The sequence below is a fragment of the Bos indicus x Bos taurus genome, chromosome 4, assembly GCF_003369695.1.
Source record: "Bos indicus x Bos taurus breed Angus x Brahman F1 hybrid chromosome 4, Bos_hybrid_MaternalHap_v2.0, whole genome shotgun sequence".
In the NCBI taxonomy this organism is placed as follows: Eukaryota; Metazoa; Chordata; class Mammalia; order Artiodactyla; family Bovidae; genus Bos; species Bos indicus x Bos taurus.
This window is the reverse complement of record NC_040079.1, coordinates 86,616,124-86,633,922: the sequence shown is the minus strand read 5'-3', so window position 1 is coordinate 86,633,922 and position 17,799 is coordinate 86,616,124. Positions and strand designations below refer to the sequence as shown.

At 37.8% G+C, this 17,799-nt stretch overlaps 2 protein-coding genes across 12 annotated transcripts in view; one reads left to right on the top strand and one right to left on the bottom strand.

Annotated features, from left to right (window-relative positions):
• Positions 1-4,256, top strand: part of ABCB4 (ATP binding cassette subfamily B member 4) — a 72,525-nt gene extending 68,269 nt beyond the window's left edge. For all 9 annotated transcript variants that reach the window (XM_027539871.1, XM_027539873.1, XM_027539867.1 and 6 more), the window contains 2 exons: positions 2,503-2,649; positions 4,001-4,256. In XM_027539871.1, coding sequence (XP_027395672.1) covers positions 2,503-2,649; positions 4,001-4,204 — 351 coding nt within the window. In that variant the 3' untranslated portion in view covers positions 4,205-4,256. The remainder of the gene's footprint in view (positions 1-2,502; positions 2,650-4,000) is intronic.
• A 2,981-nt stretch (positions 4,257-7,237) lies between these two features.
• Positions 7,238-17,799, bottom strand: part of CROT (carnitine O-octanoyltransferase) — a 61,205-nt gene continuing 50,643 nt past the window's right edge. For 2 of the 3 annotated variants that reach the window (XM_027539861.1, XM_027539860.1), the window contains exons 14-18: positions 15,401-15,524; positions 13,959-14,037; positions 13,771-13,864; positions 13,537-13,656; positions 7,806-8,183 (exon numbers count right to left, since the gene is read on the bottom strand). In XM_027539861.1, the coding sequence (XP_027395662.1) occupies positions 8,063-8,183; positions 13,537-13,656; positions 13,771-13,864; positions 13,959-14,037; positions 15,401-15,524 (538 nt within the window). In that variant the 3' untranslated portion in view covers positions 7,806-8,062. Of the gene's footprint in view, positions 8,184-13,536; positions 13,657-13,770; positions 13,865-13,958; positions 14,038-15,400; positions 15,525-17,799 lie in introns of all 3 variants that reach the window. The other variant, XM_027539859.1, reaches the window with a different exon arrangement.

Below are 17,799 nucleotides of genomic sequence, written 5' to 3'. Positions count from 1 at the left end.
TTCCCATAGAGGCCATTACAGAGTATTGAGCAGAGTTCCATGTGCTGTACAGTAGGTCATAATTAGTTCTCTCTTTTACATATATAGTGGAGTGCATCTGTCAATCCCAGTCTCCTAATTTAACATCCTCCTCCCCATTCCTCCCTGGTAAGCATGTTTGTTTTCTACATCTGTAACTCTATTTCTGTTTTGCAGAGAAGAGAGAATGCTCCTATAACTGTTGGTGGAAACGTAAATTGGTGCAACCACTATGAACAGTATGGTGGTTCCTTAAACTAGAGCTACTGTATGACCTGCAGCTTTTTAAACTAGTCACCTATTGAAGCATATTGAGGTTGTTTCCAGTTGGGTTTTTTAGAGTAAAGCTGCGATAAGTATTTGTGTACAAGTTTTAGTGTGAACCTGAATTTTATTTCTCTGGGATAAATGCCCAGGAGTATAACTGCTAGACCATATGGTGATTGGTTGTTTAATTTTATAAGAAATGGCTAAACAGTTTTCTGAAGTGGTGTTGCCATTTCACATTCCCACCAGCAGGGATGAGGGATATAGTTTCTTTGAATCTTTGCCAGCATTTGCTGTTGCAACTTTTTTTTAACCATCCTGATAGGTACACAGTGATATCTTATTGTGATTTTAATTTGCATTTCCTAATGGCAGAGGATGTTGAACATTTTTTATATAGTTATTTGCCATCTATATTTCCTCTGTGATGAAATGTCTTTTCATGTATTTCATGTAAAAATGCCTATTTTCTAATTGGATTGTTTTTTACTGTTGAGTGTTGACAGATTTTTATGTTCTACTTACTAGTAAGTCCTTTGTTGGAAATGTAGTTTCCAAATATTTTCTCCCAATTTGTAGTTTTTTTTTCATCCTTTCAACAGGGTCTTTTGCAAAGCTTAAGTTTTTAATTTTGATGAGGTCCCAGTTCATCCTTTATTTCATTTTACAGATTGTGCTTTTGATGTCAAGTCTGAGAACTCTTTGTCTAGGCCTTGGTCCTAAAGATTTTATCCACTATTTTCTAAATTCATGGTTTTACAATTTAGTTTTCACTATCCACTTTGAGTTAATTTTGTCATAAGACTGTTTTTCTTTAGTGCTTTATTTCTTTGGAGAGGATCTGTACTCTCCAATTTCCAGTCCCCAACACTCCCTATTTATTACCTCATTTAGCTTCTATCCTCATTAGTATATAGTGTATATATATTATATATAGATATATATAGTATATATCCTCATTAGCTGCCATCCTCATTAGTATAGTGGTGAGTATCCCCGCTTGTTGCACGGGAGACTGGGGTTTGAGTCCCCGACGGGCAGGCAACACAACCTTGGGGATTCCCTGGTGGCTCAGATGGTAAAGTGCCTGTCTGCAATGCGGGAAACCTGGCTTTGATCCCTGGGTTGGGAAGATCCCTTGGAGAAGGAAACAGCAGCCCACTCCAGTACTCTTGCCTGGAAAATCCCATGGACAGAGGAGCCTGGTAAGCTACAGTCCATGGGGTTGCAAGAGTCAGACACGACTGAGCGACTTCACTTTACTTTAGCTGCTGTGACTATAGCCAAATTGCAGTGAAATCAATACGAATTTGAAAACTAAGCTAAGAATTCAGTGACACAATTTTCTGTTACAAGTAAATTAATCTTATATTGCGTGCTATGTATGTATTTTTTTCTCTTGATTACAAATTCCTTAAGGGTAAGAACAGAGGCAGATTCATATTTATACTTCCCACAGTTCTACCATAACAGGTAGTCAGTAAATATTTAAGTGAATGAATGAATTTAAAAAAGAATAAATTAGGCTCTGTGTGGGTCATGTGAATATTTTAAATTAATAATGTTGAACATTGACATGTAACCATTTTAGGACTCCAGTGACAGCAGATGAGGCTTCCCTGGTGGCTCAGATGGTAAAGAATCTGCCTGCAATGCAGGAGTAAAAGAAAGTGTTAGTTGCTCTGTTGTGTTCGACTCTTTGTGACCATTTGGGTTGTAGCCCACCAAGCTCCTCTGTCCATGGAATTCTCCAGGCAAGAATATTGGAGTGGGTAGCCATTCCCTGCTCCAGGGGATCTTCTGACCTCAGGATGGAACCCAGGTCTGTTGCATTACAGGCAGATTTTTTTTTTTACTGTTGAGCCACCAGGGAAGCCCATGCAATGCAAGAGACTTCAATCCCTGGGTTGGGAAGATCTCCTGGAGAAGGGAACTGATGTTCAGATAATGATAGGATTTGGACAATTTGTTGCAGGATATGAAATGAAATGAAAACTAAGATCATTAACATTCTAGTTTGATTTTGAAAATGAACGTCACATTAAAAAAAAGTAAATGCACAACGTCGTGGTTGTTATAGAAACTTTATTATTAGTTCCTATTATTTTTTCCTATAATTAGAACTGTCAAGTGTTAAGAAGTAAAAGTTTATTCAATATACTATTAGGATTTTTCTAAACTAGAACTTTACTAACTCTATTAATGGCTAACTTGCAGAAATATGAAACAAGAGTGGGAGATAAGGGGACTCAGCTTTCCGGGGGACAGAAACAGAGGATTGCTATTGCCCGAGCCCTCATCCGACACCCCCGCATCCTACTGCTGGATGAAGCCACGTCAGCACTGGATACTGAAAGTGAGAAGGTATGGCTTCCCACTTCACACCTAGATATTGTTCAAAGAAGACATACAGATGGTTAACAAACATATGAAAAGATGTTCAACATCACTAATTATTAGGGAAATGCAAATCAAATCTACAGTGAGGTATCACCTCATACCAGTCAGAATGGCTATCATCAAAAAGTCTACAAATAATAAATGCTGGAGAGGGTGTGGAAAAAAAGGAACCCTCCCACACTGGTGGTGAATGTAAACTCAGACAGCCACAATGGAGAACAGTATAGAGGTTCCTCAGAAAACTAAAAGGAAAGTTAGCATATAATCCAGCAGTCCCACTCCTGGGCATATATCTGGGAAAAAACTTGGTTTGAAAGGATATATGCACCCCAGTGTTCTTTGCAGCACTGTTTACAATAGCAAAGATATGGAAGCACCTAAATGTCCATGGACAGAGGAATGGATAAAGATGTGTACATATGAACAATGGACTAATAAAGCATAAAAGGAATGAAATAATGCTATTTGCAGCAACATGGAGGGACCTAGAGGTCACCATACTAAGTCAGTCAGAGAAAGAAATACCATTAAATCATGCAAATGTGGAAGCTAAAAACAATACAAAAGAACTTATTTACAAAACAAAGACTCAGAAAAAAAACTTATGGTTATCAAAGAGGGGAGGGATAAATTAGGAGTTTGATTTTAAAATATATATGCTACTATATATAAAACAGATAACCAAGAACCTACTATATAGTATAGGCATTTTATTCAACATTTTGTAATTATCTATAATGGAAAATATAAAAAAGGATATAGTAACTGAATCACTTTGCTGCATACATGAAACTAACACACCATTGTAAACTATATTTCAATAAAAATTTTAAAAGAGGGGTAAGCACAAAAAAAAAGGAAACAAATGTAGACAGCAGTTATTTTGAGGTAAAATATTTTTATTTCACCCCTTCCTTCCAGAATTTTCCAAATTTTCTAAAATGATTAAATTTTATACACAAAAAAGTACTTTTATTGCACTTTTTGTTTGAATGCCATAGCATATTAATAATGGAAAAACTGGGAAATAAAACATTCAAAATTGAAGCAGTTAGTTTAAATTATTTTGTGACTGGTTAGAAAATTTAAAGATTGTGAAGATTATTTAGAGAATACATTTTTATTATAAAGAACATAACTATATGCAAGACGGACTATGTAAAACTCAATACATAAAGCTAAAAATTCAAAGATGACATAAGAAATGAAAGGTAACTTTCTTTTGTATAGATGGTAAAATATTTGGATTTCCTTTACTTTTAAAACTTGTTTCTCTAATTTTTAAGGTAAGGCTTCTGTTCTGATTTATTAATAGATTGTCCAAGAAGCCCTGGACAAAGCCCGAGAAGGCCGCACCTGCATCGTGATCGCTCACCGGCTGTCCACCATCCAGAACGCAGACTTGATAGTGGTGATTGAGAATGGCAGAGTCAGGGAGCACGGCACACACCAGCAGCTGCTGGCACAGAAAGGCATCTATTTCACCATGGTCAGTGTCCAGGCTGGGACACAGAACTGATGAACTCTTGTTATAGTGTATCTTAAAAATAAATTCCGACAAGTTTTTCTGACTTAGAGACTTCTTTTATAAGTCACCATAAAACATAGGTATATCTTATTTGAACTTGGAACATCCAATTTGGGGTTGTCTATTACAGCTTTTGACATTTAGTTGTTAAAAGTAACATCTGGCTTGATGCAGTATGAAAACAGCCTGGCTATGAGTTACCAAAAATGTATGGAGAGAATATTACTCACCATAAAAAAAAGTAACACCATTTGCAGCATCATAGATGGACCTAGAGACTATCTTAATAAAATCAGTCATTATCTTACTGTTTCTCAGACAAATACCATATATTATCACTTATATATGGAATCTAAAAAAAATGATACAAATGAACTTATTTACAAAACAGGAAAAGACCCAGACATAGTGAAAGGGGAAGAGGGATAAATTTGGAATCTGGGATCAACAGCAACACACTGCAGCTGCTGCTAAGTCACTTTAGTCGTGTCTGACTCTGTGCGACCCCACAGACGGCAGCCCACCAGGCTCTGCCATCCCTGGGATTCTCCAGGCAAGAACACTGGAGTGGGTTGCCATTTCCTTCTCCACAGAAACACACTACTATATATAAAAATAAACATCGAGGACCTACTGTATAGCACAGGGAACAATATTCTATATCTTGAAATAATCTATAATGGAAAAGAATCTGAAAAATAGACATGAAAATAATGGACTCACTTTGCTGTATATCTGGAACATTGTAAATCAACTATATACAAATAAAAAAAGAAAGTAAAAAGTTTAGGTATATAAAACTATACATTGAAGATGTAATCCGATCCCTATCAAATTATTCATGACATTTTCCACAGAACTAAAATAATCCTAAAATACTTATGGAACCATAAGAGACACAGAATTGCCAAAGCAATTCTTTTCCTTCAGGAAAAGAACAAAGCAGGAGGCCTAACCATTGGCACAAAAACAGACATATGGGTCAATGGAACAGGACAGACAGCCTAGAAGTAAAACCACACACCTACAGTCAATTAATCTTTGACAAACAAAGCAAGAATATACAATGAAGAAAAGACAATCTCTTTCAGCAAGTGGTACTGGGAAAGCTGGACAGCTTCATGTAAACCAATGAAGTCAGAATTCTCCCTCACACTCTAAGTGAAGATAAAGTGGCTTAAAGACAAACATAAACATTACACCATGAGACTCCCTAGAAGGGATCATAGGCAAAACATTCTGACATAATTCATACCATTTTTTTTTTTAATTTGGCTGCACCAAGTCTTAGTTGTGGCACATGGGATCTTCTATCCTCACTGCGGCATGCAGGATCTTTTTAGTTGCAGCATGTGGGATCTAGTTCCTCAACCAGGGATTGAGCCTGGGCTCCCCTGTATTGGGAGCATGGAGTCTTAGCCACTGCACCACTCGTGAAGTCCCCATACTAGTGTTTTCTAGGTCAGTTTCCCGAGGCAACAGAAGTAATAACAAAAATAAACAAATGGACCTAATCAAATTTACAAGCTTTTACAGAATGGGAGAAAATATATGCAAATGATGTGAACAACTAGGGACTGATTTCCAAAATGTACAGCTCTACAACTTGGTAAACAAACAACCCAATCAAAAAATGGCCAGAAGTTCTAAACATTTCTCCAAAGAAGACATACAGATCACCAACAGGCATATGAAAAGATGCTCAACATTGCTAATTATTAGAGAAATGCAAATCAAAACTACAATGAAGTGTCACCTCACATCAGTCAGAATGGCCATTAAGAACTCTACAAATAACAAATAGTGGAAAGGGTGTAGAGAAAAGGGAACCTTCCTATACTGTTGGTGAAAATGTAAATTGGTACAACCACTATGTGGGGAGAGAAGGGCAGCTCAAGAGGGAAATGATATATGTATACTTATGACATTTATGACATTATTTATGACATTATTATTTATGACATACATATGACATGATATATGTATACTTATGACATTAATGACTTACGACTTATGACATTTCACATTGTTGTACTGCAGAAACCAACACATTATAAAGCCACTTTCCCCCAATTAAATATTTTTTTTAAAAGAAAAAAAAAAACCCAAATGATTCTGTGTGTGCTGACAATCAAGTCAACACTTGTACTAGTGAGTATAAAGGTCTTGACTCAGATTTCATCTTTGTAGTCTATATTAACTCTTAGTTCAGTTCAGTTCAGTTCAGTCGCTCAGTCGTGTCCGACTGTTTGCGACCCCATGAATCGCAGCACGCCAGGCCTCCCTGGATACATCAAATGCCATAGAGGCCAACTCTGAATGTTTTCACAAAGGAATAACAATGGCAACCAGTCATCAAAACCAGAACCTATGAAAATGTAACCAAAAAAGGATATATATTCTACAACCAGTGCACTAAATGTATTGTAATATTTGTGGTAGGTTGCTACAAAATGGCCCCCAATAAACCATGCCCTCTTGTGCCCACTCATGTACATTTACCAAATCATTTACAAATTACTTTGCTGCTCCTCTTACTGTGAGGTAAAACCTTTTCCCTCCTCCACTTGATCCTGGGCTGCTCTGGTAACTCGTTCCAGCCAAGTACACACAAAAGGGACATCATATGACTTCAACGTGACTTCAGAGCCTAGGCCTCAAGAGGTTTTTCAACTTCTACCCTTCCCTACTAGAACATTTCCACTGCCCAGTTCGGAAGTCCAGGCTAGAATCATGAATGATCAAACACCATGCAGACAAGTCCCAGCCACTATGGCCTCAGGCAGGCGTGAGGCTGTCTCAGGCTTTCCAGCCTCATCCGCCTACCTGGTACGGGCGGCGCTGTAACTCAGGCAAGACAGCAGCACAGCCGTGCGAGTGGGCTCAATCCACTGACACATCATGAGATGACCACCTGTTTTAAGACAGGAAGTTCTGGGGGGATTTATTAGACAACAAATATGCAACTGATCAGAAAGTAGAAGGCCACAGAGGAATGAATCACTCAAACACAAAACAAGAAGCTATATGATTTTGAAAATTTTATTTCCTGAGGGTAAAAACTACAAAACTGGATAAAGGAAAAAGAAATCCTGAGAATCTGATTTAGTATTCAATCCTTGTAAAGTCATTAAGTTTAAATATAAATTAAGTTCATGTTCACAAAACTAATTATTGGGTTGGCCAGAAAGTTCATTTGGGTTTTTCTGTAAGAAAAACTATGGAAATGCTATGGAAAAACCCAAACAAACTTTGGGCAATTCAATGTAAGGATATAATAAATTTGCGGTGGTTTTTCGTATGTGTCAGAGGGTGTAAACCTCCTTACTACAACCTAATTCTGTCCAACATAAGCTTTTAGATTAAATTGTAGTGGTCTTTCCCAAACATAGTAGGCTTGTATCCCTGTGGTGAATGTGGAACCACTGATTTCAGGGAAGTTAGCATCCAATCATGTATTTCATATCCTTTGGCAACTAGAAAATATTAAAGTGCTTGAAAGATGGACTCTACGATGATGTCCAGAAAGAAGACTTATTACCTACTTAGGTACCAACAAAGATATCTGAGAGTTAGATTTGCACTGTTAAAATCTGTAGATTGGCATTGTTGAGGCTGATCTTAAACTATGCATAGTTCTATAGTCATATTGTAATTTGTATTGCTGCATCAGAGGAAGCTTAAAAATATTTCTACTTTCTATGTCAGGATAAATTTTGAGAGCATGATTCTACTGATCTCTACATTTAACAAGTTTCCTTCAGTTAACATCCCTTCCTGTCTCACAATACCACCCACTCCTGGCACCCAATTATATATTTTGGTAAGTGCTTAATAAATGGTTAGTCTCTAGAGATGAGGCATTTCCATCAGTTGCATCATATCACAGAAAGCATGAAAAACCTGCTGAACTAGCTTCTCTGCATCAGTCTCTGGACATGATTTCCAGGCTGAACAGGACACAACAAACCTGCAAAGTACAAATAATAAATGATTAAATACAACACAATGTCAACAGGAAAAGGCTCCAAGTGGTGACAGTGAAGAAAGCCATGACCTTTGTTCCACCTGGCTATTCGTGTATGAAACAGGATTGCTTGCTCACTGTGGGTAAATGTAGCCTGACACAATAGAAAGTAAAGCCACATTCTTCCATATAGCACAACTCCTAATTTACCTTCTAACTAGAGCCTAAGTAAGGACAAAAGGGGACAAGAAACTAGGCAGAGCTCAAGGGTGCTCTGGAGTTAGGTCTTAGTGTGCTAAATAAACTCACCTTTTCCTATAAAGACCTTTCTAACATGCCACAAATGGGATGAGTTAAATGAATTCATGCCACTGTCTGCAATAAAACTTGAACTATTTTTAAAGAATATTTGAAGAGAGTAAACAAAAATAATAAAATAGAAAAAGAAGGGTAAGAGGAGAGAAAGGCTGTTTCTAGAAAAGCCAGAGAAACTCTCTCGAAGCCAAGATATGCCCTCCACACTATGTTCTTCTAGAAGCTCCTGGTGAAGAAATCCCCTATGCAGTAGCTGATAAAGGTGGCCCCAGGAAGCTGAATTAAATAGGAAGAAAGCCTGGCTCTTCGAGGGCTCAGAGCAGAAACGTGGTTACTAATTAATTTTCTTGTAACTAGCTTTCCCCTTTACAGACACACAAATTTTCTACACCAAAACATGCATTATGCTCAAGTTAAAATCAAAATATTGTATAATATAAGTCTGTGGATGACCATGCGATTTTCACATCACTGAAAATTAAGACAGGAAAGTAGTTATCTTTGACATGTACTTTAGATTAAGCAGAATGACATAAAAACATGTTCTGGCCCAGTATATAATAATGAAACCAATGTTTGAGTGGATTACATTTGCTGAAAGATATACAGGAACCTACAGAAAGTCCTGCCTTGCTTTCACTGGTGATTCATGATCAGTAGGCCTTTTCTAGCTATACTGTACATACACCTCTCAAATATTTAGCAAAAGCTAAGTATTTCTTCACAAAGAGTAACAATTTCTATTTATGTGTTAAATTTTTTTAAAAATTCAGTTATATTTTTAAACTATAGAAAGAATAATCATTCCTACATGCACAATTCACCAAAGAATATACACAGATGCCAATAAACAAAGAGAAAATGTTCTGCTTCATATGAATTCAGGTTAAGTTATATTTTCCTATAAAAATTTGTATAGACTGCTTTATAATGCTTAAAGTTGGCAATGATGTGATAAAATAAGGAACACTAATTATCATATTATTATTTGTAATGAGAAAAACTGAAGATAGTAGGGAAGTGGTTTAATTATGGAAATCCATAAGACTAAACCTCAGATACGCAGATGACATCACTCTAATGGCCAAAAACTAAAGAGCCTCTTGATGAAGGTGAAAGAGGACAGTGATAAAGCTGGCTTAAAACTCAATATTCAAAAAACTAAGATCATAGCATCCAGTCCCATCACTTCACGGCAAGCAGAAGGGGAAAAAGTAGAAACAGTGACAGATTTTCTTTTCCTGGGCTCCAAAATCACTGCAGACAGTGACTGGAGCCATGAAAGTAAAAGATACTTGCTTGCTCCTTGGAAGGAAAGCTATGGCAAACCTAGACAGTATATTCAAAAGCAGAGACATCACTTTTCTGACAAAGGTCTGTATAGCCAAATCTGTGGGTTTTCCTGTAGTCATGTACAGATGTGAGAATTGGACCATAAAGAAGGTTGATGCTTTCCAACTGTGCTGGAAAAGACTCTTGAGAGTCCCATGGACTGCAAGGAAATCAAACCAGTCAATCCTGAAGGAAATCAACCCTGAGTATTCATTGGAAGGATTGATACTGAAGTTCCAATACTTTGGACACCTGATGCGGAAAGCCAAATCACTGGAAAAGACACTGATGCTGGGAAAGATTGAGGGCAAAAGAAGAGGGCGGCAGAGGATGAGATGGTTGCATGGCATCACTGACTCAAGGACATGAATTTGAGCAAACTCTGGGAGATAGTGAAGGACAGGGAAACCTGGCGTGCTGCAGTCCATTGGGTCACAGAGAGTCAGACACAATTTAGTGACTAAACAACAAGACTAAATATTACTCAACCAAAAATACCTCAAAGCATATTTAATGGCACTGAGAAATGGCTGAAATAATATTGAGAATGCAATTCACAAAAAAATAATTATAATATGATCTACATTTATAAAAAAGTATACGCTATAATCAATGCACATTATACATTAGAAAGATATGTCATGTCTTATAACAGAAACGTTAAATTTGTTCTTATATTTTTCCATATTTTACAAAATATTTTTAACAATGAGCATGAAGTACACATAAAATAAAATGCTATTTCAAAAATAAACTAACTTTCTCTAGGTCGTACATTTTCAAGCTTAACAATGAATGAAAAATTCCTTTCAGAGAATTTCCATGTATTTGGGGTATATACACAGTAATGACTCAGAAATTGAGTACACCTTGAGCTCTGACTTGTTTTCTGAGCTCCAAACTCATATATCCAACTGCCTACTGGCATATTATCTTGTATATAAATACAAATTATAATTCCTGTATTAGCAGAAATTTTGAAGTGATCATGTACAAAACGAAATTATTACTTCTACACTAACATGCCCATTTCCCCTCTAATTTTCTCCATCCCAGTAAATGCCACCATTGGAATCAGTAATCCATCAGTAAGTCTTACTGGTTCTACCTCCAAAACATCTCTCAAACCTCTCCATGCTCTCCACCTTCAGTATCAACTGCCTTGTTCAACATACATACCATCCATGCTTCCTGATTTCTTTCATCTCATTCTTGTTCATATTACTATCTACCTAATTTATTCTGCATACAACAGCCAAGGGTCCTTCTCAAATGTAAATACAACAAGTTTAACTTTAATACTTAAAATTGGTAAAATGCTTCCCGTTACTTTTTGGAGGAAATCCAAACTCTTTACCATGTTACAAGGCCCTACATCAATGGAGCACCCCAACCAAATCAGTACCTTCAGGAATACTGCTTCTAAAGCTCTTCAGGTAATTCTCAGATGCACTAGGGTTGAGAACACTGCCCTTCCTACCAGTTTTAGCTCTGGTCTCCCCCTCTTCTATCTCTTTTTCTACTAACTTCCCACTCAATTGTTAATGTATAGCCATACTGCCCCTTAATATTCCAAGCTCTTCCCTATCCTCAGATTTGTGTGCTTCTATTAAACAACAAAGTCACTGGGAAATAGGAATGAGCACAATGTGTTGAGCTGGAGATTCAAAAAAATTAAAAATCATGTTCTTGCAGGCTTATATTCTAGGAAGTAAAGATAGATAATACACACACACACACACACACACACACACACACAGACTGGGTGGTTATAAATGTTAAAATACAACAAGTGTGTGTGGAGAAGGGGGACTGCTATTTTAGATGGTCAGGGAAGGTCTCTCTGATGAGAGCCTTTGAAATAAGGGGGTTACCTTTGCACATACTGCAGGGAAGAGACTACTAAAAGGAGGAAATCACAACTGTGAGGGCCTCGAGGATAGTGCTTTCCTGGCAGGTACAAGGTAGCCTTTGTGGCTGGAGTGGAGGCAATCAGAAGCACTGCAGGAGACAAGGTCAGAGAGGCAGATGAGAGCAAGATCATGAGGTCTCTCAGGAGGACTCTGGATCTCGTGTGACTGAAAGGAAAAGCCCTCGGAGGGTTCTGAGTAGGAGAGTATGACCTGGGTTCCATTTGGCCATCAGGGCTGCTGCGCAGAGAATGTTCTGCAGGGAAGGAAAAGCGAAAGCAAGAAGAGCACGGAGGACCTGCTGCAGAGCGAGCAGGGGACAGATGCTGGAGGGCTGTCCTCCTAGCAATTCATTTGATGAACTCCTTCACACCCTCGACATCTCAGCCTCATCAGCCCTCCTCAGACACGTCCCCTGACCACACACTACAAAAGCAGTGCTCTGTCTCCCTGCCAGCTTGTTTCTATGACCACACTGACTCAATAATATTCATCATTATTTGCAGTCACCCTATTTATTTGTTTCCTTTTGTTCCTATTTCCCATGTAAAAACTACAATCTACAAGAGAGGGGATCTCCTCTGTCTTGTGTCCTGAGCACACAAAACAATCTTCGGCACATTATAAGTTCTCACTAAATATTTCCTGAATGAGTGAATGGAAGTTCCGTCCCAGGATCATGAAAAATGTATTTTTTCAAAAAGTCAAAGACCTGAGGCATATATGGCCTGAACTCTTAACCCTGCATGCAAGGTGAGATCCACAACTTGCCAGGAAATATGTTACAATCTTCAGGTTTCTCTGTATGTGATGATGATTTTTGACTTCTGACTATTACAAAAAAGGATAATAAGATCTATGTTTAAACTTTATCATTAATTTATAAATTAATGTATAGAAACTGCAAATATGACTATGGGAATATGCCATCTAAGACTTAGATGTCAACAAACACAAGCACCTCGGGTATACACAAACCACGCTTGACATGGAGGCAGATAATAAAATTTTGAAAAAAATAATACTGACTAAATTCTTTAAAAAAGGAAAAGTAGAGAAACAGTATTTCAGAAAGTGAAACATGTCAGACAAACCATTACTTCCATTTTTTCACATTCCACCTGAAATGCCTCTAAGCCTGCTCTCTTCTTATTCACACAGTGCTAAATGTAGCCTCGTTATGTTAATTCCCTGACCCAAGCTCTTACAAAAGAGACAGCCAGATGCTATGAACAGGGACTTTCCAAGTCTTTGTCAATTCTTAATTATCTTGTTCTCCACCGCTCTTTCTCTTGCCAGGTTTTAGTATTTTCTTTCTCACTCTTTTCAAAAATTTAAGTCAAACCCCATACAATAAAAATGAAATGCATCTGACAGGGTAAACCATCCTTTTCTGAATATAAGTTAATTTACCTTGTCTCTTGTCTTGGTATCATTGCTATTGTCTATGACTGTACTAACCACCACATATGTATAGACCATCAGTTTTTACCTGAACTTAGCATCAAATACCTGAGGTAGAACAAGTGTACTGTAATATGTGTACTGATTTTGGAGGATGATGATGACATGGTCACCGAGTCAATCTTGAAATGGTGTTGTGCACAAAACACCTCAAGGACTGATTTCACAAAGTCTCAAAAGCAGGAAAGAGAGACTAATTATGCATCAAACACCTAAGTGGTAAAAAATAACTGCCCATGGAGCAAGTGACAGATGATAACATCAGAATCATAGTGGAGGGAAGACATTCAAAAAACGAAAATGAGCACAGTAAGAATAAAAAAGAGCAGCCTTACCTGTCATCTCTGATATGATAGAAGAATCCATAGCCATTGTGCACCATGGGAACCGTCACGCCCTGGACTCTTAAATAACCAACCAGACTGGTTGAGAGAACAAAGTTTCCACCTCCTCCACTGCACAGCACAAAGAAAGGATATTTTACTAGGCTTACAGAGGCTTGTTTCTGAAAAGCTTTTAACATCCAGGAAGAAGAACTGCTGAGGTGACAAGACACCACTTTATGTTACCTCCTGGAGAAGAGGGGGTCTGTGAAGAGTTCTGGAACAGGGAGGCCTTCCTCCTTTGCTATGAGTGAGAGGCCTAAGAGATGACGGTCAAATCCTGCAATAGAACCCCAAACTTGAAGTTAGATAAGAGTTTCCTGCACAAGAGAATTTTTTTTTTTTTTGAGTGACAATAATTCCAGTGTAAGTACCTTTTCCAGTTGAACAATCTTTCATCATTTTATTATGTTTTGCAAAAGCTTCTAACATCATGTGCTTCCGCTCAAGAAGCTGTATTAAAAATCAAGAGATACTTTAATAACAAACTGTACAGAAACCAAACGGAAAAACCTGAGCTCAAAGTAATTAGAATTTGGGTAATTCAGAAGAGAAAAAAGAAAGATTTCAAGAAAGACCTTAAGACACATAATTTTTGTGTCGTTTTCTGCACTTCTATTGCCTTTTTTAAAAACATATGTTTTATATTGGGGTACAGTTGATTAACAATGTGGTGTTAGTTGCAGGTGCACATCAAGTGATTCAGTTCTACATATACATTTATCCATCCTTTTGCAGATTCTTTTCTCATTTAGGTTATTATGCTCAGAATACTGAGCAGACTTCTCTATGCTTTACAGTAGGTCCTAGTCGGTTATCCATTTAAAATATATCAGTGTGTTCATGTCAATTCCCCACTTCCAATCTATCCCTCCTCCCAACCCTTACCCTCTTCCACTGCCTTTTCCTTCCTATATGCTCCGAAACTTATTTCCTTTCCAGAACAAGAAAATAGGAACTTGTGGGTAGCACTAAAGTGATATTAACAAGTATAAAGACAAAAGCAATTATGATTGCAAAACGAAAGCATAGTTGTACAAAAAAGATAATTAAGCAGCTCCATGAAATTAAAATAAGGTAACACATATATAACTAGGTGCTTTCCTGGTGGCTCAGTGGTAAAGAATCCGCCTGCAATGCAGGAGACAGGGGTTCGATCCCTGGGTCAGGAATATCCCCTGGAGAAGGAAATGGTCACCCACTCCATTATTCTTGTCTGAGAAATCCCAGGGACAGAGGAGCCTGGTGGGGTACAATCCATGGCGTCGCAAAGAGTTGGACACAACAGTGACTACACAACAATATATAACTATAACTATGTCTATCAAGACTAAAGAAGCAAATGCAATACCAAAACAGCAGTGGGAACATACCACCCTTTTGTGGTAAATGCTTAAAAGTAAGTATAAAACAAAACAAAACATATAAAGCTATATTGGTTCTAATATTAAAAAAAAAATCTCATTTCAAAAACGTTCAACCACATCAAGAAAAGTTTCCTTGTAAAGGCGTTTGGGAACAGTCTGCATTGTATGAGTATTATCTAAAGGCAGATCAACAGTAGTGAAATACTCAAGGTGTGGGAAATTATTTTGCCTCGAAGATGACACAAATGGGCTTATCGGGTCTTCCCTGTTTCTTATTCTCTCCAAGGGCATACTTCACTGGCAAATGAAGAAATGTTTGACAGTTTCCAGGAAAAAATGTTTGAAAATATTTTACTGATTCAGGGATTTGAAGAAGTTAGTTATTCAAGGGTCATGTTTCCTTTAGAACAGACAACTTATCTTAATTTTTTTTCTTTTTGAATACTCACACTGGTAGAAGGATTCTGCATGGATTGGCACCAATTGACTGCTTCTACTGTACATGGTCGCACAGTCTCTGTACGGCCATGATAAAATAATCTTGTCATAGCTGTTTCATAGCAGCAACCAGGACTATGAGAAAAAAGAAAAATGAAAGAGAATGTATTATGAGAAAGAAAACACTATAATGTTACTACAAAGAGTTTAACTAGTAAAGCTGGCTTTGGTCAGAGATTAAGTTCTATGATATACACTGCAATTGAGATTTTCAATAACAAGAGGCTATTTTCAACAGCCAAGAGCAAAAACTACTCAGGCCTAGTATAACATATGTTTCAAAGGCGTGCCTGCCGTCAGGTTGTATGCTTTGGTGTCTGTGGTAGGTGGCCTCTAAGATGCGTCCAGTGGTCCCTGCCTCCTGCTCCTAATGCCCTGGTATAACCCCTCACGCTGTGTGTAGGATGGCCTTGGTGTCTTCTTTCTAACAAAAAGAACAGGACAAAAGCAGTTTGAAGTCACTTCTGAAATCAGGTTACAAAGTGAGCTCTCTCATGCGCTTTCACTTCCTCACTCTGAGGAAAGCCTGCTGCCATGCTGGGGGCTGCCCTGTAGAGAGGCCTCTAAACTAGAGCTTGGGAGGAAAGGCACCTTACTAACAACCACTTGAGTCTAGACACAGATCCTCTTGCAGGAGTGCCTTCAGGTGGGGACACGGCACTGGCTGACACCCTGACTATAGCAATGAGGTCAGAGGCATCCAGCTAAGCTGCACCTGGCTTCCTGACAGACAGAAAATGCGAGATGACAAGGAAGTGTTTGTTGTTCCCAGCTACTAAGATATTGGGTAATTCGTTACATGGCAATAGAGAATACAGTGTGCTTGGCCTTTAGTTCCCTCATACAGAGCTCAAATGACTGTAAAATTAAGTAAAAGCATTATTTAATAAGTTCCCTAGGGTAGGGGTCCTCAAACCTCTGGGATCCAATGCCTGATGACCTGAGGTGGAGCTGATGTAATATTGGAAATAAAGTGCACGATAAATGTAATGTGCTTAAATCATGTTGAAACTCTCCCCCTGCCTCCCCATGGAAAATCTGTCTTCCACAAAACCAATCCCTGGTGCCAGTAAGGTTGGGAACTGCTGCCCAAGGATGATGACTATTTTCCTGGGTTGGAGAATGATATAAATGATATAACAATTTTCAGTACAAAGCTCTCTTTCCTGGTGATAGGAATTCAGTCAAAGCAATAAAATGGAATTAGAGTAAAAGGTCTGAAAGTGGGCACTGCTGCTGCTGCCGCCACGTCGCTTCAGTTGTGTCCGACTCTGTGAGACCCCAGAAGGGGTCAAACACTTTTTTATTTTTTGGTCATGCCACACAGCTTGTGGAATCTTAGTTCCCTGATCAGGGATCAAACCTGGGTCCATGGCAGTGAAATCACCAAGTCTTAACCACTGGACCACCAAGAAATTCCCTCAAATAGTTATTGGGCCTCCTCTGTTCAATGTTTCTATAAGACTATCTCCCTGAGCTGAAATAGTATCTTTTCAAAATGTGAATAAGAAAGTGTAAGTAACAATCTAGGGACTTCCCTCCTGGCCCAGTGGGTAAGACTTTGCCTTCCAGTGTAGGGGGTGTGTGTTCAATTCCTGGTCGGGGAGCTAGGATACCACATACCTCCTGGCCAAAAAACCAAAACAGAAGCAATACTGTAACAAATTCAACAAAGACTTTAAAAATGGCTCACATAAAAAACCTTTAAAAAAAAATTAAAAATAAAGGCAGTAAGAATGAATGAAAAAATATCACTACTCAGCAACTTGTAATGAAATAATAGAGATCATGGTAATGATCATCAATGGCCACTAAAACCATTAGGTAAAAATATCAGGGAGGAAACTTTATAACGGATGTTGGCTAACAACTGAACAGGATATGATAGGAAACAAATAAGATGAACTATTTGATTTACTGTTATAAAAAATAATAAAATTTACTGATTACTATTTTTAAGTTTCCAAATCTAACTACCAGTTTATAGGAAACATGGGAGACAGAGCAACAATGCTTAACAGTTTTTTTACTTTAAGGACAAATACATAAAATAGTAATAAAAATTTATGTCCATGAACACACAATGTAAAAAAATGTAATCTGTGACAAAATAAAAAGGACAGCACCATGATGGACAAAAGCACAGTGTATACTACTGAAACTAAGCCAGTATTATTCAAATTAGGTTGTTATAAATTTAAGATGTTAAACGTAGTTTCCAAGGTAGCCATAAAGAAAACAGCTTAAAAAATAGAGACAAGAAAGACAGGGAAATCAAAATGGTACACTACAAAAAAAAAAAATCAACTAAATACCAAAAAATGCAGGAATGAAGGAACTGAAGAACAAA